Source organism: Eriocheir sinensis, chromosome 3 (assembly GCF_024679095.1).
Source record: "Eriocheir sinensis breed Jianghai 21 chromosome 3, ASM2467909v1, whole genome shotgun sequence".
Classification (NCBI taxonomy): Eukaryota; Metazoa; Arthropoda; class Malacostraca; order Decapoda; family Varunidae; genus Eriocheir; species Eriocheir sinensis.
Genome location: NC_066511.1, coordinates 8,648,092 through 8,665,307, shown reverse-complemented (window position 1 = coordinate 8,665,307; position 17,216 = coordinate 8,648,092). Strand labels below are relative to the sequence as shown.

The following is a 17,216-nucleotide window of genomic DNA, read 5'->3' as shown; positions in this document are numbered from 1 at the left end:
CCCGCACCTTACCACACACTCTCCACACCTGTCGCTTTCTCTGCAGCCACCAATACTCCATAGGCCAATTTCACGTGGAAAACTATAGCGTCAATCGCCGCCATTGGTAATGATCAAAACAAACAGTGATTGTGAAAGCGGCCCTTAGTTACTTCACTGTGCGCACTTATACACTTCACCCTGAACTCCGGTGTTTTTCTGTTCTCTTCTTTCCCTGATTTTGGTTTTCTATGCCCTTTTTCTATTTTCCACTGTTACTTTTCACTGTCGCTGTCATGCATTACAGGTCAAAAGAAGAAGAAGAGAAAAACAACACCGGGAGATCTACAAAAAAATTTTTTGGACTGTGGTTCCCCCGCACGGGGTGTTCTCTTATCTTGTTAATCAAGTAGTAAGCAAAGCAGCTCTGCCAGTCCATTTTACGAGTCTCTTGGTGGGCCATCTTCCACTGCTTCTCAGCCACTGCCGTCATCTGTTTGTTTACATGCAGCCGTTCGGTACCCACGTACCCACGCTCGTACTCACAACCGTTTTCCATTTATACGGACAACCAACAACTCGCTTCCGGTTGGGCATACAGGCAACCACGGTTGCCCATAGCCCCAGTGGTTGGACACCGCCTTTTAAGGCAGCACGCATGACGCCGACGGTAGGTAAACATGACCCGTACATGTCAAAGCACCGTGAAACTCGTGGCGGTAACGTGCGAAAGTCGTGATGGTAAGAATTTAGGACTAAGCGCTAAACTCGAGGATCGCGAAACTTGGATAGCATGAGACTCGAGAGGGTACTGTAGTTTTTTTTGTGTATGCTTTTAGTATCTGTATTTATTCAGTTTAACTTTTAAACTAATGTTATTTGTGCCTCCTATCAATTTTGCTTCAAGACCATCCCCAAAGTAATTTTTTTAAGGTAGCTATCCTTCTATAAGTATATACGCCTTGATTTTTGTTAGTATTCTTCCTTTCTAACCTCTTGATCATTCCACATTTCTTACTTCTATGCTCACAAAATGATGAACCTGCAGGAATATGCTTTACAATTCTCTGTTGTAGGTGTGTTGGAATGATAGACCAAATTTGAAGCTGATAGTATTCATGCTCCTCCAGCTCTACCTATCGCACTGTTTTTATAATACAGCGAAACACTGAATTTCGCACATAATTGGGATCGTTGTAATTGGCGCAAAAGTCAAATCTGTGAAACTGTATGCATTGGCAAAATGTGACCCAGAGTTGCCCTCCCTTGGCCCACAGGCCAGTGGGAATGAGGGAGTTGCTGCCCTTTGTATTTGCAATGCTTGACTCATCCTGGCTGGCGGCAGCAGTGGCAGCCTCCTGCATGTGGCCATTGGGAATATGCCATTGGGAATATTGTTGGGCGCATTGGGATTGCACTAGCCTGGCTTCATGACCTTGGTGCTGGCACCAGCCAGGGAGGCCTTGGCAAGGGGGAGACTGGCCATGATTGGGGGTATCATGGACATTTTAGTGGCAATTGAGGTAGTTGAGGAGGGTAGGGCAGCAGTGGCAGTGGCTGGGCAGCATTCTTGTGTCGCTGCAGCCACATTTCTTGAGCTTGTGGACTAGCAGACTCGCACTCTTCTTTGGCTTGGCAGTGGCAACTTGCCAGATGCCTGAAGGGGACTGGTTCTCAGCATATGGCAGCAGCTTTGGTGGTAGCTGTGGCTGTGGACTGGCTGAGTGGATGAAAGGCAGGACTGCTGCTGCAGGTCAGGCCAACCACCAGGGACACCACCACATGCTTGTGGTGCGGTGACGGGGCAGGTTGCCAATAGATCTGTACATCATATGGCCGCTGGATGTCAGCATTATGAGCACCTTTATCCATTTCAGCAAGAATTTTCTGTTTCACATCATCATCATAATTTCACCTCTTAAGCTCCCTATGACAGTCACGCTTCACCTTTGTATCCTCCCTAAGTTCTCTTGTTAACATCATTTATCACTGTTCCTGCTACCAAACATCATTTATCACTGTTCCTGCTACCACTTGGCCTACTTGGCCAGTTGCCAGCTCCACTAGTAGCAACAGAGGACATAGTATGCCAAAATTAAGTAAAGACAGCAAGATTAGTACAAACACAATGCTCTCATAATGCTCAGTGTTCTTTAAACACATGCTCGGCGCTGGTGTCGCAGTAGCAAATAATCAAACCGCTCGATCACCAAACTTTGTGTTCGGTGCATGAAACTTAAAACAGGAAATATTTTGAAGTGGCCTCTAAACTTTTTACAAGTATCCTTCATATATCACAGGGTTGGCTATTGTGAATTTCCTGTTTTGTGGTGGTAGAAAAAACTACGCTTTTTGGGCATAGTATTTTGATTAGTGGTGACCTATCGGCATCTTCTGCTCTGATTGGGTTCATTTTAGTGTCTCCCTGCACTGCAATTGATTTAGAAAGAGGACCCTTAGCATGAAAGTTGGAATGAAGGAAGCCTGAATGGTGATATTCCTATAACACTGCAAGATTCTCAACAGGCTACGTGTACAGTGTGTGTAGATCAAGATCAAGAACAAGCTTGCTTTCCCACCAAAAGTCATTGGCTTGCAGTCATATAAATATATGGCTTATAGATCAAGATCAAGAACAAGCTTGCTTTCCCACCAAAAGTCATTGGCTTGCAGTCATATAAATATATGGCTTATAGGACATAATGGCATCCTCCCTCCATTCACAACCACCAAGACAACAAAACACAAGTCTGGGCAGCTGCAGAGGAGGTAACAGGAATTCCAGGGGCTGTTTTTCCTAGTACAATAACTGAGGATATTCAAAACATGCATGTATAGGCCTGGCCTTATAAGTCCTGAAAACCTGATGGCAGAGAATGAAATTGCTGAGCTTGGAGAAAACCAAAAGGAGGATAATGTAGAGGATATCAGATATGAGGGCCTGTCTCTTTCATTGATTACTGAGCATCTGACAATGAAATCGCTGTTACTACAAGGTATTGCCTTTACCTTTAAAAGGACATTGAATCAACTAATAAATGATACAGCTTGCTCATGTATGTAATTACAAGTTTTCACCTGCTCCATTTCAATGCTTAAACTAATTCATTTCATTTCAGTTAGCTGCTGTGTTTTTATAAAAATGAAAAAAAATAGCATACTGAATAAAAGAAAATATTTGTTGGACTCGCAATCACTGGCAAGTACTCTTTCAATTAGAGGAAGGCTCATTATAGTTGCTCTCTGGGTACTGCAGGGACCTTTACACACCACACACCCTGTCCCCCTTGTTCAAGAGGGGACAGTAACTGCTCCTTGTCAAAGGAAAAATCCTGGCCTCAGCAGGGCTCAAACCTCCACCTGCCAGGTTGTGAAGCCTGGCAGCGCAGAGCTATAACCTTTGAGCTATTGGAGTTGTGTGTGTGTGTGTGTGTGTGTGTGTAGGAAATATGGAGAATGACAAATTCCTCTCATCTCCCCTTCTATATTTCCCTTTCCCCTCTCTTGCCAGATTGAAGAAGGGGGACAATCTCATGTGCTGGAAATGTTACTGGGAATTAAGAGTTTTTCAGCTTCATTATGATCTTATAGGACCACCATTGTGTGCGCGGCTTGTTGTTGATGGGAAGGTTGTTAAGCAGCATATGTGTGTATAGAGAGATGGTTACAGGCATATAGAATCTCCAGCATGTTCAGACTAAGAAATAAAGTCTAAATAGCTGCAGTGTAAGGTAAACAAGAAATCTTCAGGACAATTTAATGCATTTTCATTAATATTTGCAGAGGGATTGAAGGCTGGTGAAACATCTAGGCCGATGAGGCAGCTGAGTATGGAATCACAGGGGGCAGGGCAGCAGTTCAATGACTTTCTCAAGGTAAGTCCCTGCATCTGTGTCTGTCTCTCCATCTGTCTTGTATGTTTGTGTTTAATCTCTCCAGTGATAACGTCCCACATAGCGTTTGATAAAGTCCCACATCATAAATTACTTTATAAATTAAAGCAAATAGATATTGACGGTCAAGTAAACCAATGGATCACGAATTGGTTGAGCAACAGACAACAAAGAGTGGTGAGATGCCCTTTAATGTAGACAAATGCCAGGTCCTTCAAGTTGGAACAAGAAATAAGAAGTTCGATTACGAAATGCGCAGCGTTAAACTCACAAGCATTCAGTGCGTTAAGGACCTGGGGGTCAAAATCGCGTCAAACCTCAAATTCTCACATCAATGCATTGATGCAGCAAATAAAGCAAACAGAATGTTGGGCTTCATTAAAAGAAACTTTTTATTCAAAAATAAAGATGCAATACTTCTGCTCTACAATAGTTTAGTCAGACCCCACTTGGAATATGCGGTACAGTTTTGGTCTCCTCACCATGCAAAGGACATTGCTAAATTAGAAGGTGTTCAGCGTCGGGCAACAAAAATGATCCCTTCCTTGCGCAACAAATCCTACAAAGAAAGGCTTTCCACCCTTAACATGTTCTCTCTTGAGAAACGTCGCCTCCGAGGAAAACTGATCGAATGTTTTAAAATACTTAATGGTTTCACGAATGTAGACAGAACAAAATTGTTTATGATTGATGACACTTTGCAAACGAGGAACAATGGCATAATACTCAAATGTAGACAAGTAAATTCAGACTGCACCAAATTTTTCTTCACTAACGTTGTAGTGCGAGAATGGAATAAGCTCCCACTGTCAGTGGTCCAATGTAACACGATTGACTCCTTTAAAAACAAGCTCGACCGTCACTTCCTTGAACTTAATATTAACTAGAGTAGAAAAGCAACGTTTTGGAGCCATCTGATTAGTGTAGATTCACTTAGGTTTAAGGACAGACCACCTAGTCTGGACCATGGGGTTTGTGTGGTCTGATTTTCTATGTAATTCTCTCTCTCTCTCTCTCTCTCTCTCTCTCTCTCTCTCTCTCTCTCTCTCTCTCTCTCTCTCTCTCTCTCTCTCTCTCTCTCTCTCTCTCTCTCTCTCTCTCTCTCTCTCTCTCTCTCTCTCTCTCTCTCTCTCTCTCTCTCTCTCTCTCTCTCTCTCTCTCTCTCGTACTTTATTTTTTTGTGCATTCATAATTATCTTAATTCAAGTAACTGACTAAGGCCCAATCCTAAAACCATTTGAAAAGTCAGTGTGCATTGGTACCATTACTTCCCTTTTCTCTTAGGTTCATATTTACCTGTATATATTATTTAGCTTGGATCTCATAGGCAGATTATCACATCATGGCACTTCTTCAAGGGTCATGCCATTTTTTATTGTTGCGCAAATTTGATCCCATATTCCAATTCCCACTTTCAAAAGTGTGAATGTAAGGTTAACAAGATGGTAATTTTGCAACACCACATGACAACTAAAAATAATGAAAATGAAATATGCATGATTTTCATTAATTTTGTTAACCACAAGGTCAGAAAGCCTTACTGCCATAGTGATCTTTCCACTTCTCTCAATTGTATTGACCTTAAGTTCATTGAGTTTCCTAAGGGCAGTTGCTAGGTTCTATTAACAATGTTTCCTCTATAGACTCTGAGTAAGGACATTCAGAGCGGTGTCAGCAAGCTGATCAACAGTTTTCTAGAGAAAATGCTAAAAGTGGTTGAGTTTCAATCTGTTGATGAGTCCAGTGAACAGATACAAGATTTCTACACCACCATGAATGACATGATTACTCAGCAGCCGGCCTATCAAGGTTTGTAGATTTATTTTAATGTATTTACATTGTTATAGTATACATGAATTTATCACATTCTTGAATTGCTTAGTTTCCATTTATATATTTCTCTAGTTTGCATCTCAAATGATAATGTTTCCTGCCCTTACTGTTTCTACCATAAAGTTATTCAATACCTTGAGTTCTTCAGACTTGACATCTGCCCTCAGTCATCTTTACTTATATTCTTTCATATTTTTGTTCTTTTTATCTCTTCCCTCTGATCATTCCAACTGTTATTATGTCATTTATCCATGATCTCATCACATGCTGGACTCAAGATCCTGCTTGTACCCCCCCTGGAAGTAGTTTTCTTAAGCACATTGCATTGATCCATGGGTGTGGCTGGAACCTCACACATCATATATCCTCATTCCTTATGCTCAAGGAAAAGGCATCTGTCAGCTAAGAAAATTGCACCCTGAGCAAGACATGAACCACAGCCTTCGAGTGTGTGTGTGTGTGTGTATTTACCTAGTTGTTGTTTTACAGGGCCTGGACTTAAGCTCGTGTGGTCCCGTCTCCATATCTGTATTTGTCCAGTTTTTCCTTAACCCATAAGCGTCGGGCTAGAGGACTATTGTCGTCCTCCTTTGGCTGGCGGTGCTGTGATAGACCGTGTGGCAATTTCAAACGAAAACATAATAATTTATATTGTTTTTCATCGCCATCCTTTCCCCTCGATGAAATAAATTTGTGTCTGTTGTCGTGCGCACAGCATAGATATGATGTTGGAAAGGGAGCTATTTTTTTTTTGCCAAGCTGTTGGGCGGCGGATGGCGGAACTCCCGCCCCCGCGCTTCCCTCGCCGAATTTTCCGTCACCCGACGCACACGGGTTAAAGCTGTGCACACACTTTGCCAATACTACTTCCTCACTTGTCTGTTCCAAACCTCTATGTTTCTTTGCGGGAAGCTATATTTCTTTATGTCTTTCAAGCATCTTCCTTTCCTCAATTTTTTACCGTGTCCTTGTGTGTTGCTGACATTTCTTCCTTCTCTTAGTAGTAACTCCTCATTGTCTACTTCTTCCATTTTAATCAATAATTTATATATTTGTATTAGGTCTCCCCTTTACCACTGTTCTCATCTCTCTTCCCCTTAAGTAACTTTCCATCCAGTTCTTCATTTTCCCTTTCAATCCTCCATTATTTTCCAGCTTCCATAGTAGTCTTGTATGTGGTACTTTGCCAAAAGCCTTCTTCAGGTCCAAGTATACGCAATCTACCCATCCGCCCCTCTCCTTTATTATGTCTGTCACTCTTGAGTAAAAGCTCAGTGTTTGTTATACATGAGTGTTATACATGTCTCTCTCGAGACAGCCAGCCATTCCCCTACGGAAGGAGCTCAGAGCTCAGTGGTCGATCTTTGGGGAGGACTGAGGAGGACTGTGAGTGTGTGTGTGTGTGTGTGTGTGTGTGTGTGCATGCATTTGTGTATATAGGCATTTTTGATAGTTTTAACATCCATACCTTTCCATAATCTTGGCTTTTTTAATTGAACTTTCTGTTTACTACCTTCTGGCTCCTTAATATGTTGTGTAATTTATTTTCATTATTCAGGCTTAAACCAAGAGCAGATTGACCAAATAAATGAACTCACAGAGAGGTACATCACCACAAGACTTTATAAGCCACTCATCATAACAGTGAATGCAGTGAGTGAAGAGAAGGACTTGGCCATTCAAAATAGGTAAGAAAGTATCAGTGAATCATTGTGTTTTTTCTCATTATAAGATTAAGAATGAAAGAAAGAGTTACAAATTATAAATTATAAAGGCAGACGCAATGGAGTCGTGCCTTGGCCACCCCAGAAACAGGCAGCAACACAGTTAAATTGAGAGGAAGTAAATGTGTTGTCTGGCAGTGTGATGCATTGCAGTTGCAGTTTTGTGTGTTATTGTTTGTTGTTAAAGTTATCTTACATCCATACTCTCTCTTCCCTCTTCACTATAGTGTTTTTAAATATCAGTAACTTTATCTGTGAGGGTCATTTTATACCTTTCAGAATCAGAAGTTTGGCGTGGGTCTCTAGTCAGCACTTGGAATGTGGTGTGGAGGAATCCAACCAAGAGGTGCGAGAAACTTTGGACTCTGTTATTACTGGTAAGACCACATTTTATATATATACATATATATATATATATATATATATATATATATATATATATATATATATATATATATATATATATATATATAGATATATATATATATATATATATATATATATATATATATATATATATATATATATATATATATATATATATATATATATATATATATATATATATATATATATATATATATATATATATATATATATATATATATATATATATATATATATATATATATATATATATATATATATATATATATATATATATATATATATATATATATATATATATATATACAGTCAAACCACCATTTGCTCACATATGGGCGGTCTGAAGGTGCGCAAATGGCGAACTTAATAACCTATGGGGAAAAATACATATGGGCGGTCACGGCCCAACCCCGCCCCCCCCTACCAGCAAAAAAAAAAAGAAGAAAAAAAAAATGGTCTGCTGGCAGGAAACACGTCATACTCACGGCCAATCTCTTGCTTTTTTCTTACACTGTCCACCTTCTTAATCACTTAAACCTGTGCTATGGCCATCACCGGGTTCTTCCTGGGTTTAGGCTTCGATGACGCTGTGTGCAGCATGATGGTGGTGCAAAGGTGCAGCAGAAAACATTGAATAATCGCAGTCACCACGAGACGAGGAGAGACGATCGGGTTATGGCGGGAAACGACTTGTGTACGTTGGCAGTGTTCTTCACTGGCGGCAGAGGGTGCACGGGTGGTAGACAGCTGTAGCTCGCCAGTGGACGACATTTTGCTGCCAGAACAGCTAGTAAACGTCCTCAAGATCAGCGGACGCCATTTTGCTGCCAGAACAGCTAATAAACGTCCTCAGAAGATCATCAGACGCCATTTTGCTGCTAGAACAGCTATTAAACGTCCTCAAGATCAGCAGATGCCATTTTGCTGCTAGAACAGCTAGTAAACGTCCTCAGAACATCATCGGACGCCATTTTGCTGCTAGAGCAGCTAGTAAACGTCCTCAGAAGATCATCGGACATCATTTTGCTGCTAGAACAGCTATTAAACGTCCTCAGAAGATCAGCGGACATCATTTTGCTGCTAGAACAGCTAGTAAACGTCCTCAGAAGATCAGCGGACATCATTTTGCTGTTAGAACAGCTAGTAAACGTCCTCAGAAGATCAGCGGACATCATTTTGCTGCTAGAACAGCTAGTAAACGTCCTCAGAAGATCAGCGGACGCCATTTTGCTGCCAGAACAGCTAGTAAACGTCCTCAGAAGATCAGCGGACGCCATTTTGCTGCTAGAACAGCTAGTAAACGTCCTCAGAAGATCATCGGACGTCATTTTGCTGCCAGAACAGCTAGTAAACGTCCTCAAGATCAGCGGACGCCATTTTGCTGCCAGAACAGCTAGTAAACATCCTCAGAAGTTCAACAGACATCATTTTGCTGCCAAAGCAGCTAGTAAACGTCCTCAGAAGATCAGTGGACGCCGTTTTGCTGTCCATGAGACGCCGTTACCATAGCGGCGAGGTGCGCAAATGGCAAGACCACCTGCGTAAATGGCTAGTGCGCAAATGGTGAGGTTTTACTGTGCATATATATATATATATATATATATATATATATATATATATATATATATATATATATATATATATATATATATATATATATATATATATATATATATATATATATATATATATATATATATATATATATACATACGAGGTATGTTCAATAAGTAATGAGAAAATTTCAGGAGATATGTTATTTATTTTTATAAGCTCACAAAACTTTGTCTCCTTCAAAATAATGGCCTCTCCCATCGACACATTTCTGCAGGCATCTCTTCCATTCCTGGAAGACCTTCTCCCAGTCCTTCTTCTGGAGTCCCTTCAGATAATTTTCCGATGCCTCTTTCAGCTCCTGTATTGACTGGAATCTGATTCCCCTAAGGCGAACAGGAAGAGATCATAAGGGGTCAGATAATAGCTGTAAAGTGGGTGTTGTACCTCTTTCATTCTCCTGTGGGCCACCCAGGTGGCCACCAGTGTTGACCTGTGCATGGGGCATTATCCTGGTGGAACCACAACTCTCTTCTGCCCCACTGCTGCTGCCTCTTCTTCTTCATCTTCTCCCTGATCCTTTTCAAAACTTTAGGGTAATGCTCCTTATTAACCCTCTCGCGCACCGTAAGTTTCCAATAAGTTTCTGTTCCACTCAGTCTCAGGCCCAACTGGCCTTTTTTTGCCGCCGCGCTACTCTACATTCCCGGAGGTATTTTACCCTCACAGATATATCGTACCCCAATAAATTTGGTATCAAAGGCTTCATAAAAACTTGTACTAGAACTTGCGCAAGTAAAAATAGAGGAAAAATATATATATATATATATATATATATATATATATATATATATATATATATATATATATATATATATATATATATATATATATAAACAATACAAACTTGTTTCAAGTCTCTGTATAGAGTATTGTAGACAATAAATCCGAAATACCAACTCTTCCCCACTCACTAGCTCGAAATTTTGTGAGACAATTTTTTTAGCTGAATATATGTTTCAAAGCGGAATTTAGTGATGATTCTTATGGAATCCTCAAAATCCTCATACACTTATTAGTTCCCGAGTTACACCAAGAAAACTGTATTTTTTTCCTCTCCCGTCTGAGTAGGCTAACAAATAAAAATTGCTCAAAGCTCTTAATCTACGCTCCTTAGAATGGTTGCCATATGTTACCATTAAGAAACTTATCCCAACAAATGATGCTTCCAAATTTGACGCACTTTCACCGAAAACTTAATTTTTAATAATTTTTTTAATGTTTTATGACGCGTTTTGTGTCATCGTGCACCAGGACCTTTTACCCTTTGATGACGTGAAACGCGTCATCATGCGTGAGAGGGTTAACTTTTTGACCCTCAAGAACCCATTCAACATGAATGAGCCCCTGGGAGTCAATGAAAGGAATGATCATTGCCTTCTTTTGCGACCTGCTCATCTTTGCCTTCTTGGGCCTGGGGGAGGACTTGTGCTTCCACTGGGCACTCTGACGTTTGCTCTCAGGGTCATAGGTGAACACCCAATTTCCGTTCCAAGTCACTACCTTATTCAGGTAACCTGAATCAGCCTCTATCATAATCAAGAATGTCAGTGCAACATTCCATACGAAACTGCCTCAGGTCGTCAGAGTGGGTCTTTGGCACGAACTTGGTAGAGACTTTGTGGAGCTTCAGATCTTCGGTGAGAACTCTTTCCTCTGTGCCTATATGAATTCCAACAGCTTCAGATATCATCCTCACACTAACTCAACAGTTTGAATCCCTAATCTTTGCACTTCCTCAATGTTTTCCTCCTTACATGTGCTGTTCAGTGCTCCAGATTGTGGTTCATCCTCAACCTGTTCATTTCCTTCAGAAACTTGGTTAAACCACTTATTAAAACTTGCTCTGCTCATCAGTTCATCCCAATAGGCCTCTTCTAGCATTCCATAAGCTTCTTGTTTTGTTTTCTTAAGTTTAACACAAAATTTGATATCGTAACATTGCTCTAGAGTTCCCTGCATCTTGCCAGGTGTTGAGATATTGGTCAACGGGATCAAAATGGTTTCATTACGTACAATACTGCACTCAAACAGATGGAGATAGGAAGGTGCCAGTCAGTCATTTTATAGACAATATGTATGTCTACTTCACCATGAAGTAGCATTCTGATTGAATGATATTTAATGCCTCCTGAAATTTTTTCATTACTTATTGAACATACCTTGTGTGTGTGTGTGTGTGTATATATATATATATATATATATATATATATATATATATATATATATATATATATATATATATATATATATATATATATATATATATATATATATATATATATACACATACAAACAGTATTTTGCAATTGTTAATAGAGTTATCAATCACCATTTATTTAACACTTTGAGTGAGTTCTAATTGCCCAGGATCATTAAATATGGATTTTAATTATACCCTTAAACTTCATTTCAATGGAAGCATGACAAAGTATACATCAAAAAGTGTCAGACTAGCTTCATTGTGTTTTGATGCCACAAGACATACAGAATACAAAGCAAGTTTGCAAAATGCATAGCCAAGAATGCATAATTATATCCACTTTTACCTATACTGTTGTCTGTTTATAATAGATGATAGAAATGTTTCGCAAGTGTATTCTATCAAGAAAACTGTGTAACATTAGAACATTTATTTAACACATACATTTATGATGAGACACTGAATTTTGGACAAATTTAACATGTAATAATGACCCACTTCACACGGCAGAAAGGCAAGTCAGTTAACCCTTTTCCTGCGATCTAATTTAAAATAAATTAACACCTCAGTGCAAAATATTTTCGAAGAAAAAAAAATGTCCCTCAATAAATAAAACTTTGCTTCCTGAACACAAATATACAAATATTGTAATGCTACAACAGTTCTTACCTAAGTAATCAGCATCTTGCAGAGTAAGTTTTTTGCCTGACGAAAGATGCTGATGACATAAAAATTATGACAGATACTTCAGGTATAATAGGTAGTGCACTTTTCTTTTCACTTACAAAACATTTTCTGTTTATGTATTTATGTTCAATCACTTGATGCTGAATTTTCTGTGATTTTATGCCAAAAAGAAAAAAAATGCTGCGCCTCAGGGCAAAAGTGTCGTACATCCCTACTCAACATTATAAGAGCTACTGACTACAATTCAAACAAAATATGATTTATTTTTGGAAACTCTGCAGCAGATGCCACAGATCGATTTCCATTTAATTTCCACATGAAAGAATTGGCGTGCTACTTTGAATTTATCCTGGCCCGTATGTGGGACACTTGCAGGCAACAGCACCAAAGTCTGTGTCCCGTATAAGGGATAGTTGCAGGGAAAGGTTTAAACAAGAAAACTCAGAAATAGGCAGAATGTGTAACATACAGACTATATAAAATGCAGAATAAGTATGTAACTCATAACATGTAGCCATTAAAACATTGTCATGTATGCCCAGCTTCCTTGCTCCCTAAAATTTTCACATAGCTGGTGGAGTTATGGCTGATAGGCTGTCACCATGTGTAAATCAGGTAACTTGGAGAATGCATGATAAGTGAAAAATATACAACTGATAATGCATATTAGTTTTCACATATACTTATACATTTAACCTCTTTGTAGAACTGCTAGAGATGAACAGCAAACGTGTTCCGTGCGACAAGCTGAGTTGCCTTGTCTCAGCTGCCCACCATGTTCTTCAGGTCCTCAAACTCTCCAGCTCTGGTACACCGGCCTCTGCAGATGATTTCCTGCCCTCCCTCATCTACTGTGTGTTACAGGCTAATCCACCACTCCTCCACAGCAACATTTCTTTTATCACATACTTTTCGCAGCAGCGCAGCCTTCAGAGCGGGGAAGCTGGTTATTTCTTCACCAACCTGGTAAACTTGCAGGGAGGGAAAAGCATGTTGGGGAGAGGAGATTAGGGAAACTATAATGTGAAGAAAGTAAAATGGATGACATGTGTAAATGATAATATCAGTAGATACATATATGAATAAGAAAGTAGCTGACATGGATGAATGAAAGAACATCTGAACATAAGTTTTTAAATGAAGGAAAGAAATATGAATGAATGAAATAATATCAGGACAGGAGGAAAGGAATATTTGGAATGTAAGAATCTAGTCAAGAAGGATGATGAATAAAGATTGTGAAAAAGGATGAGTGTTAAGAGGAATGGCAGCTTGATGGTTTCATTAGATATGCCAAAGTAGAAATAATCACTAGTGAAGCAGACACAAGATGATGATAGGGATATTTTGAAAAGCTTATAAATGCCATATTGTGCAAAGTATGATGGAATGTGGGTCTTTTGGAAGGGAAGAAGCAGGTAATGCCAGGGGAAATATTCAAGAGTGGAGTTTGAGAGTCAGTTTAAATATGGAACTGTAGAAGGGTATCTACATAAGTTAGTATCAGGGAGAAGTCAGTGATATTCTTGGGTATAATAAAAGGAACTCACATGTGGTAAGTACTGCAAGGCTAGAACAGAGTATTGTTTGGAGGTTTATGATGAAGACAGCTATTGAGTAATAGTGTATTGAACGTGGGGAAAAAGTGTATTGGGTGATTGTAATGTATTTTTATGGTAACAGGGTATGATCTATAAATAATTGCTCAAAAGGGAATGGTAGTGTGTAGATTCACTTCCATTGACTGAGTTGAATGAAGTAAGAATCTTGTTATATAGATACAAAAAGTTTTGATGCCATAAGCAGGAAAAGTGAGACTGCTGAAACTGAATGTAGCAGAAATAGCAGCTTCAGGAGAATTATGGATTAGATGAGTAATGTGATAGAAGGGTTGAAGAAAGTGTCATGTCATGGGCCATCTGGAAAAAAGTTACATATTCTCTCTTGAGAAACATTGCATCCAAGGGAAACTGACTGTTTCAAAATACTTCAAGGATTAAAAAATGTGGAGAAATCCAAATTGTTCATGATCAACGACATCACAAAAGAATAAATTTAGATTGCACCAAATTCTCACCAATGTTATTATATACTAAAACTGAATAAGCTTCCACCCTCAGTGGTTCAATGCAACATGATTGATTAATTTTAAAACAAACTTGATGGCCACTTCCTCCACCTTAATATTTGGCAAGACAAATGCAATGCTTTGATGATCATTTGATGTTTCACTTAGGTTTAAGGACTGTGTGGGATGAACATTTAGGTGAGTTTATGTTAATCTCTTGAAATTTTCCCTTCTTTGCAGTGTTGTGCAGTTGCTTTCATTGAACATGTCACAGCAGACAGCCTTGGACTAACTGAGGATGAATACCAGCGCTACATGACTGGCCTTGCCCTGCCTCCGCACGCCTTGGAAGGAGATGCCTGGCTGTGTGAGGTAGATTGGTGGTGGTGACAGTGGTGATATGAGGTTAACGGAAGGCCAGTGTTAGATGTGGGGCTTCACTTGAAGGGGGATTTGTTTGAGTTAACTAAGGCCAGCGGTTTTGTGCTGTAGATTGTAAGGGTACTAGAAGGCTGGTTTAGGTGAGGCAAAGGCACTCAAAGGTTGGGTATGTGATATATCAGGGACAGTGGGGGGAGAGAGGTACTAATTGGGGTGTAGTGAGGCAGGGCCGTTTAGAGATGATTTAGGGTGGTGGTGATGAGGTAATACTTTTTATAATTCTTTCAAATGACCCTGTGACCTAGCTCCTTTTAACTGCTAACTCTCACATTTCTCTCCTGCTGCTTATCATTTGATTTAAGAGATTTTTAGGGACAGTATGCAGTGAGTTATGCTGGGATCACACATCTGCGATTTGGCCTCTGCGACTCACTGCGATACCGAAAATGTTGGAGTCGCAGCTCGTTCACCACCCGAGAAGCGCGATTTGTTGCGACAAGAAAGATCTCGTGATCCATTACGACTTGTGCTCGATCTCTGCTCACTTAGTCGTAGACCTTTGCAATCATCGCAGGCACAACGAGGAAAGATCGAGTACGTATCGCAGCTTACTGCAATTATTGCAAACTCATGCAAGGGAATCATCGTGAGCACCAGCAACATACGCACGATTATTGCAATGAATAAAGAATGCTGCTCAACTGCTGTTCAACTGGCTCTCGTTTCCAGTTTGACTTCGCAACGATGTACTGCAATTAATTGTGACCACCTGCTGAGTGTCCCCACATAGCATTGTGAATGAGGGGTAGGTCCACCTACTTGTACACTAACCAATCTACCCCTGCAGTACCAAAGCCAACACCATGAGCCTCATTGACTTTATCGATTGTGACATTGTGAAGAATCCTCAGTGGCAGCTATAGTGGCCTTTTAAAGATTGCACATAATAACCCTCCAATATGTTGCACAGCTGATACGGAAAAGGAAGAGAAGGAAAGCCCGAAGTACTTGGGTACATGTATAACTTCTTGTGGATTCCTGATTACTGCCACAGAATGGTAGGTGGCCAATATCTCCCTGCAGCAGGCTGGTCATCAGGCGTTGAAGGTGTGTTGGACGATGTTGACGATGGTGGTGGTGGTTTGGGGCTTGGTGGATTGGTAGGTGTAGGGGTTGGTGGTGAGACTTTGGTCTTCTTGGTCTTCGGCATGATGTAGGAAGGGGACAAGACATTGTGTGGCACGCTGTGGGTGGGAGCGGTGGTTGCTAGAGTGAGAGGCGGTTGTCACCGGAGCATGGCAGTGTGGAGTCTCAGCAAGGGAGCGTTGCTCGCCCAGCTTATTTATAGGAGATGCCGCTGCAATACCTCGTCGCCACATCTCGTGATGAGAAAGTTGCTAGATTCACCAACGATTTGTTGCAGGCCACTGCAATCATTGCAACGATATCGTTGCCGAGTCGCAGTGTGCTGCGCTTTCACTGTGTTCACACTGCGATCACGCTGCGATGAGACGAGCAATATGGGAATCGCAGAGGCAGTTGCAATCTGTTTAGAACATTCCAAAACAAATCGCAGCGGTGGCTGCATCGCACGATCACCCGTGATACGTGGCGAAACTGCTACACTTTGGAAAGATTCTCTGCGACCGCTATCCCTCCAACACCCTGGGCCCACAACACAGCAGCCTGACAAAAAAAAAAGCAGCGTTTCTATAAATTTGCGATGCATATATATATATATGGGGTTCAAAATGCATGGAATAATGAGATCTAACCCATGGTTAGGGTGAGAAGTACCGCAGTGAGATGGGCAACTCTCTGAACATATACCAAAATACGTACCTTGTTAATAGGCAGAAAATGGGAAGTAAGAACAGATCGTTTTGAAGCCCCAGTTGAAGGCGGCTGCCTTACAACTGGCTGGCACTTCTGAATACACGCTTGTGATCCACATGGTGTCGTCTGCTAAAGTAAGGGCGGTTGCTCACGGTCACCGGCCGTGGGACAGTTGGACAAACCTATATTTTTCTGGTAGTTTTCTGTGTGTTATGAAATAATCTGCTAACTTTTAATGTTAAAAATCATGAAATCACTAATATCATGATTGACTTTTCAATGCCTATTGAACGTAAACCGCTGCCGCCACCACAAAATAGCTCGCAAAGGGGTTCAGCTTGGTTACTGTTGCCTTATTTCCCTCACCGCTCACAAAGATCACAAGCGGACAGACTAGAACAAAACCAGGCAAATTAATACTTTTAATGCTGTGTATTCCCTCAGTGCGCATGCGTGGTGGACAGTAGAAAGACTAAGTTCAGCGGGGAGATATTTCTCGCAACATCGACCGGTGTAGTGGACCTTCTTCTTCTTTTGACCTGTAATGCTTTGTATCACTTCTTAGGTCCTCCTTCTCCACACTTTTATACTTCACAACATGCACTTAAGGC

At 40.5% G+C, this 17,216-nt stretch overlaps 1 protein-coding gene across 4 annotated transcripts in view; it reads left to right on the top strand.

Moving 5' to 3' along the window:
• Window positions 1–17,216, top strand: part of LOC127004527 (rab5 GDP/GTP exchange factor-like) — a 50,654-nt gene that overhangs the window by 8,763 nt on the left and 24,675 nt on the right. For all 4 annotated transcript variants that reach the window (XM_050872379.1, XM_050872371.1, XM_050872365.1 and 1 more), the window contains exons 4-9: window positions 3,763–3,854; window positions 5,516–5,681; window positions 7,264–7,393; window positions 7,709–7,806; window positions 13,027–13,286; window positions 14,629–14,760. In XM_050872379.1, the coding sequence (XP_050728336.1) occupies window positions 3,763–3,854; window positions 5,516–5,681; window positions 7,264–7,393; window positions 7,709–7,806; window positions 13,027–13,286; window positions 14,629–14,760 (878 nt within the window). The remainder of the gene's footprint in view (window positions 1–3,762; window positions 3,855–5,515; window positions 5,682–7,263; window positions 7,394–7,708; window positions 7,807–13,026; window positions 13,287–14,628; window positions 14,761–17,216) is intronic.